At 43.6% G+C, this 7,284-nt stretch overlaps 1 protein-coding gene across 1 annotated transcript in view; it reads right to left on the reverse strand.

Annotated features, from left to right (window-relative positions):
• DNAJC10 (DnaJ heat shock protein family (Hsp40) member C10) overlaps positions 1-1,105 on the reverse strand; it is a 59,133-nt gene extending 58,028 nt beyond the window's left edge. Inside the window, exon 1 of the mRNA XM_042780800.1 lies at positions 902-1,105. Within this exon, the coding sequence (XP_042636734.1) occupies positions 902-1,105 (204 nt within the window). The remainder of the gene's footprint in view (positions 1-901) is intronic.
• Positions 1,106-7,284: the final 6,179 nt, after the last annotated feature.

The following is a 7,284-nucleotide window of genomic DNA, read 5'->3' on the forward strand; positions in this document are numbered from 1 at the left end:
GCTTTCACGACCAAGACCAGAACTAACTAGATGATGCTCAGCTATTACTATAGAACAATCTGAATGGGATGGCAATAGGAGGTCCTGGATAGAATAGGTGAAAAATGTGGAACAAAACTCAAAATTATTTTAAAAAAAAAAAAAAAAAAAAAAGAAAAGGGGAGCATTTACCCAGGAATAAAGCTAAGAAGCAAGAAGGGAAAGGAGGACGAATGGAGCCGGGAAACACAGAGAGGAGGCAGGAAGAGTGCTATGACATTGTGAGGAGTGTAATCAGTGTCACAAAACAAAGTGTGTGTTAACTGTTGAATGGGAAATCAATTTGCTCTGTAAACTTCCATTCAAATCAAAACAAAAAGTTTAAAAAAGAAAAAATCAGCTATTATTAGACCTAGGAGTTCTGGTGGCATAGTGCTTAAGGTATCTGACTGCTAACCAGAAGGCTGGAAGTTCAAACCCACAAGCTACTCCTCGGAAGGAAGGTTGGGCAAACGACTTTCTTAGTGATACCACCTTGGAAACCCAAGGAGGGGTCACTATGAGTCAGATCCAACTCGATGACAGTGCATTTGGTTTGGGTTTTGGTTCTAGGATACTTGACCTTAACCTATTATAACTACTAAGTAAACTACGTCAACTACATCACAGACCTTATTGTTTCTCTTTTGGGATTAATACCTTTAATAGAACTTTTGGTAAGAGTTTACAAATTAAGAAAGAACTGCATTTTTTGGTATTAACATTCCTTCACACTGTTCTAAACAACAATATTTTGTTTTTTCTGTTTTTAGCTAGCAGTTGATACGATTTTTGATGTATGAGTTAGAACTAATTTATATATACAGCAAAATTTGCTAAAATACAGCAAGCAGATATGTTTTAAAAAGAAACGTTTACCTACCGGGTTTTTATCAGGATGTAACTTCAACGCCAATTTCTTGAAGGCTTGTCTTATCTCTCTACTGCTTGCAGATCTGGAGACTCCTAGTAAACTATAAAAGTCCTGATCCGTGCCCACGACAATGGCCATGGACACTATTAAAAAACAGAGGACGATCCTTTTCAAGTCTCTGACGCAGTCACCTTTGTTTAACCAGACACCCATTCTTTTCCTGATTCAAGTAGATATTAAAGACACACTGCTGGTTCCAGATGATAGAGGATGCAAGTCTGAGACGTTCTGTTCACATTACTGCAAGGGTGAATCAAGCATACAAAACTTCCTCCAAAATATGTTAATCTAAAGAGAGGAAACCAGGCAGTTAAAATACACTTCAAACAAAATAGCAACAACACAATTTGTTTATCAAATAATATGGCAACTAATACACTGTCCATTAAATGGTACATGTCCACGCTTCACTGCTTCCAGGCAGCTAGATTTGTAAAAGCTCTCAAGACAGCCCAAAAGAGGTAGCAAGTGGCTGTAGTGACCTAGAACATTTAAAGTAAGAGCAGAACTCACACCTTCAGAAAAAGCCCCTGATCAGCACCAGAACACCAGGTAGGAAAAAACTATGTTTCCTTCCTTTTTCTACTCAGCTAAAGTGCTGTCCTTTGGTACTATCTTTTCCTTTTTTGACTTTTTTTTTTTTTAAACCCCATTATAGCTGTCCAGTTTTCATTTTAATCAGACTTCACCTGTGAGAAATGTCCTTTGGGAGCACAAGAAGGCAGTGTAGGTATGATTTTCCAAAGGGTCTGTACTTTTCATGTTGCCTTTACTAAAATGGCATTGAAGTATATTGTCATAATAGATAATTTACATGGAAGGCCATTTTATTTTTTCTGATTTTTTTTCATGAGGTTTAAGTAGAGACAATTTTATAAAAATGGAGAAATAATAACTGCATGTTAACAGTGCAATTATAAAGTTTGTGTCAGGTATTAATAGAAATAGGAAAACAAAAAAAGGAGTTACAGATATGCCACCTTAGGATAAAAAGAATCTTCATCATAATGCATTTAAACTTGTATACTTTAGTTTCGGAGATCTTAGTGCTTTGAATAATATAAACTTCTAGTATCCTCAGTGTTTCCTCTTTTCTAGTCCATTTCTTTTTTTTCCCTTACCTGGAAATGGTCTTCAGCTTATTCTAACCCCTTGTTTTGAGCCCCAAAATATGTATCTTTGTAAAATATACTGATACCGATGAATAAATATCGAGACTCAAAAACAGTATCAAAAAGATGAATATATTCTCAATCACCACTTTGGAATAAATGGTGCTCCTTGTCTAAGGATTGATCTCAGTCAGCGTAGGCGTGGCTGGACAGCCAGAGCAGAACTGCAGGACAAGTGCGAACTGCAAGTAAATGCAATGCGAATGCGCTCATGTTGTCACCCTTCCTGGATGGGACGCGGGGAGAGGAAAAAGATGGAGATTGGGAATAATACGTTCAACTGTTGCTGGCGTCTGTGGTCTCAGGCTGGATTAGGAAGAAGTGAGCCTGAGTAACTGAGGTTTAAGTGAGAAATTGGCAAAACGCGGGGAACCGCCGGGTAGAGGAAGGATGGTAACCGAAAATAGGATAAAGTGGCTGCGGGAGATGAGAAACGTGGAGATCCAGGCGCAGGCATCTATTTTTGCCCCTCCCTTGCCGGAGGGCCCAGGACTCGGCTGTTTCTGGCAAAGCCTCGGCCCCCAGCCCGTGCCCACCTCGGTGTTGCGGGGTCGCCTCCTGCAGCTACTCCCCCATCATCAATCTCTGGCAGTGGGCCCTGTCCAGACGAGCCCAGGTAGTGCGTACGGAAGGGAAGCTCGCACTCAGACTGCCGGCCGCCACGCTTAGGTTGTGGGAAGACGAGCCTCTCTGTATGCACGGTGAGGTCTCCTACGCTGCCAGAACACCGGTCTAAACGGCGGGGCCGGGACCGGAGCCGGGGCTGGGGCGGGGCCTGGCGCGGGGCATTGTGGGAAAGGCGTGGAGGCCAGGGTTTGGGAGGATCGGTTCTAGGCCTGGTAGACACGGCAGCGGCGGCGAGAAGGGCAATGTAGTGTTAGGTTGACGTGGCCGGCTGCGCGGATCCGGCTCCGGCTCCGGCTCCGGCTCCAACCCGGACCTTAAGGGCACGCGGATACTGCACATCCAACGCCGCTGCACTTTTGCATCCGGCAGGGTAGGAGGGATGGAGAACTGCGAAGCCCGCCCCTTCCTGGTCATATTGCCATGGTGACGGGGAAACCCGGAGGACGGGTTTTGGCTAGCGATGTGCCAGTGACCCTGAGCTTCTTTAAGGGAAGACAGGTTATAGAAAATTTGTCTCGTTGGTTGTTGGGTAACGCAGAAAAGGGAAATTTTGCGGAAAACGGAAAGCTTGACTGAAGTAGGCCTTGATTGCAGTGTCAACTTAGAGGACTGCAGAGACAGTAGGAACCTTTGGAGTAATAAAAATGTTTGAGTGTATCAACAAAGGAGTCGTAGTGTGGCAGTGGTTTAAGAGCTTGGCTGCTAACCAAGAGGTCTGGTTCCAACACCAGCTGATCCGCGAGAAAAAGATGTGGCAGTAGGCTTCCATAAAGATTTACTGCATTGAAAACCCTATGGGGGCCGGTCTACCCTTGGCTTTTAGGGGCTGCAGTAGGTGGATGGGTGTATCAACAAGGAGCCCTGGTGCCACAGAGGTTAAGCTTGACTGCTACAGCCACTTATGGAGAAAGATGTTAACGTCTGCTTGCATAAAGGTTGCATCCTTGGAAACCCTATGTTGTTGTTGTTGTTTGCCGTTGAGTCAGCCCCCACTCATAGCGACCCCTCCTTGGGTTTCCGAGGCAATATCACTACGGAAGTAGGATTGCCCAACCTTCCTTCCGAGGAGTGGCCTATAGGGCAGTTCTAATCTGTCCTGTGAGGTCATTATGAGTTAGATTTCCCTCAACTGCAAGGGGTTTGGTGTATCAACAAACAGTGAGCATCATGGAGTATTTTCTGGCTTCCCTCTCAACCAAGATAGAAACTGAGAAGTTATCCTAACTCCTCTTACTTCCTCACTTTTATATCTCAAAGATACGGTACAGAGCTGCAGCAGTATAACTGGAACATTGGAAGTAGCTACATTTGCAGTCATCGAAAGAGAACAGATTAGCATGAGGAAGATGCCTGCTTATGACATCAAACCTAACATAAAATAAATTACAATTGGTAGGTAATAATTTCATGGGTAGTATATGTCAGTGTGTAAGATATTGATGGCTGTATAGGATCCATGGCTAAACTAATATATTGCTCCAGTAAAAAAAGGAAGTGGCAAGAACAAAGCCAGAAATGTTAGAAGCAGCTTGATATGATAGTAGTTAATGTGCCAGGAACTTGTCTAAGCACACATTCTATGTGTATTGACTCAATCCTCTGAATAGTCTTATGAAGTAGTGCCTGTGTTAGACTGGGTTCTCTAGAGGATCAAAACCAGGACATTATCTATCTATATCTGTCTATGGGGGTGGGGGGAGAGAAAGAAATATTTCAAGGAAATGGCACACACAGTTGTGGAGGCTAGAAAGTTCCAAATTGAGGGGTTAGGCTCTAGGTTGGAGGCTATCCCTGACTCATGTGGTTGTAGGGGCTGACAAATCCAAAATTAATAGGTCAGATGGCAGGCTGCTGGCTTATGGGTTGGGGGAGCTGGTGAATCCCAAATCATCAGGTCATATGGCAAGCTGCTGGCTCATGGGCTAAGAACCAGAGGTCATAGGGTGATGAGTTAGATGCAGGATTGAGAGAGGTGAGCTTTGCCAGACCATGCACATATATTAGATGCACCTACATTGCTCAGGAAACTCCCCTTTCAACTGATTGGCTGCTCAGATTAGATTACAAAATGGAGGATGATTATATAATATCTGTCAAACCACTGAGAATCATGGCCTAATCATGTTGACACGTAATCTTTACCATATAGTCCACCCTTTGTCAAGTTGGCACCTGTACACATCTCCTTAAACCATATATAATGTCTAAATACAATTATTTAGGGAGCTCTGGTAGCATAGTGTCTAAGGCACTTGACTGCTAACCAGAAGGCTGGAGTTTCAAGCCCACTAGCCACTCCTCGGAAGGAAGATGGGGCAATCTACTTCCATAGTGATACTGCCTCGGAAACCCAAGGAGGGGTCTCTATGAGTCGGGTCTGACTCAATGGCACATAACAACAACAAGCGCCTAACATGATACTACTAACGTGTACAACTGAAAATGCACTAGCACAGTTTATATCTTATATTTTATAATCAGTAATGGAATAAGGGAGGGAAGAAAATAAAGATATTTGTGTGGCGTAGTGCTTAAGGCATTTGACTGCTAACCAGAAGGTTGGTGGTTTAAACTCAGCAGCCACTCCTCGGAGGGAAGATTGGGCAATCTACTTCTATAGAGATACTGCCTTGGAAACCCAAGGAGTGGTTGCTATGAGTCAAATTGAGTCAACGGCAGTGAGTGGTTTTTCTTTTTTTTTTTCTGGTATATATATCTATATGTGTGTGTGTATACACGCACACACACACACACATAACAAAGCAAGAAAGTAAGAAATAATAAAAACAAGCACAGTCCTCTCATTTCTGCAGCTGGTCATGCAGTTGTAGCTGGTATTTAGAACTATCTTCTTTCACCACCAATTCTATATTCTTGTTGCTCTCAGTAAGCACCTGTGGTATAGCAAATTACATGGTATGGCTTTTTTAGCCATAGTCTTTGTGACTTCCAACTTGCCAGGAGCAACTGAGTAGCTGATTGTTAAAGTTCCCCAACTGATGTGTTTCTGTTGAGGCAGCACAAAGTAATCTTCTGGGAAGTTTGCTGTCTCTCAGTTGTGTAGAATTCTGATGTTGGGATTAGTTGGTTTTGCCACTCTGCTAGGCTCAAAATGAGCCCTCCTAGAGGCAGAAGAATGTCTCTGTGACTGCTGGCTGAGAGAGACATGCTGCTGAGAGAGAGACACAAGAGAGAGACACACTCCTGAGAGAGAGATATGCTACTGAGAGAGACTGAGAGAGACAGCTGGCTGAGAGAGATGGCTGGCTGAGAGACATTGAGTGTGTTCCTGAACTTGAATTGTAGCCTGTTGCTTCCCTAATAAACCTCATAATCTGTGAGTTCCGTGTGGCCACTGCAGTGAATTACCGAACCCAGCAAAGAGGTGGTGGGTGCTGCGAGAGGAATGGTTGGTAACAAGGTTGGTACCATTTGGAAAATTATCCCTAGTGACCCACTTGGAAAATTTTTGCTTCCTGTCCCCATGACCCTATGTTGTATGAGTCTAGAGGTCTTAGTTCCAAAGGAGTGTGGACCATGGGCACTTGGGCCAATTGCACATGTAACTTGTGCCTTCAGATCCTGCTCAAGCCCAATCTCATATATACCACTTCCACTTAATACTGGAGTGCTCCTGGGCACATCCAATTTTATGACTCTGTGGGTCAGACAACACCCAGTTTATGATGGGCAGCTCAGGCCACATAGCCTTCTGTCTCTGCTAAGGCCCAGTAACAAGCCAAAAGTAGTTTCTCAAAAGTAGTTTGAAGCAAAGGATGGCAGAGCTTTGCTTCAAAATCCTAATGTCTGCACTGTGATTCACCAGTAGGGACCTGCCAAAGACTCCAAACAGCATCTCAATCTGCTACTTACACTTTAAGAACTATTGGATCAGCTGGTCACATGGCTCAAGTGGCAGAGCAGCTTGCATAGTAGCCTGAACCTGTTGCAGAGCCTTCTCTTGTCCTGGGCCCCACTCAAAACTAGAGTCACTTGATAAATAGCCAGAGTAGGACATCAAAATGAAGGATATGTTGCCTCCAAAATCCAAATAGGCCCTCTAGGCATCGTGCCTCCTTTTTATTGTAGGAAGGGCCAGATGTAACAACTTATCCTTCACTGTAGAAGGAATATCTCAACATGCCCTGTATCAATGGACCCCTAGAGATTTCACTGAGGTGGAAGGTGCCTGAATTTCTGTCGGATTAGTTTCCCACTCTCCAGCACGGATATACCAATAAATCTAGAGTCACTGCTGCTTCTTCCATACTAGGTCTAATCAGCATAATACCATCAATGTAATGGACCAATGTAAAATCTTGTGAAAGGGAAAGGTGATCAAGGTCCCTGCAGACTATATAATGACATATTTATTGGCTGGAAAGTTGATATACCTCTGACATAAAAAAGTAAACGTGTATTACTGGCCTTGCCAGCTGAAGGCAAACTGCTTCTGGTGTTCCTTTGAAACTAGAATCAAGAAAACCCATTGGCCAGATCAACAGCTCCATACCAAGTACTAGGAGATGTATT

Source organism: Orycteropus afer, unplaced genomic scaffold (genome assembly GCF_000298275.1).
Source record: "Orycteropus afer afer isolate SDZICR_OR568_19922 unplaced genomic scaffold, OryAfe1.0 scaffold00001, whole genome shotgun sequence".
NCBI lineage: Eukaryota > Metazoa > Chordata > Mammalia > Tubulidentata > Orycteropodidae > Orycteropus > Orycteropus afer.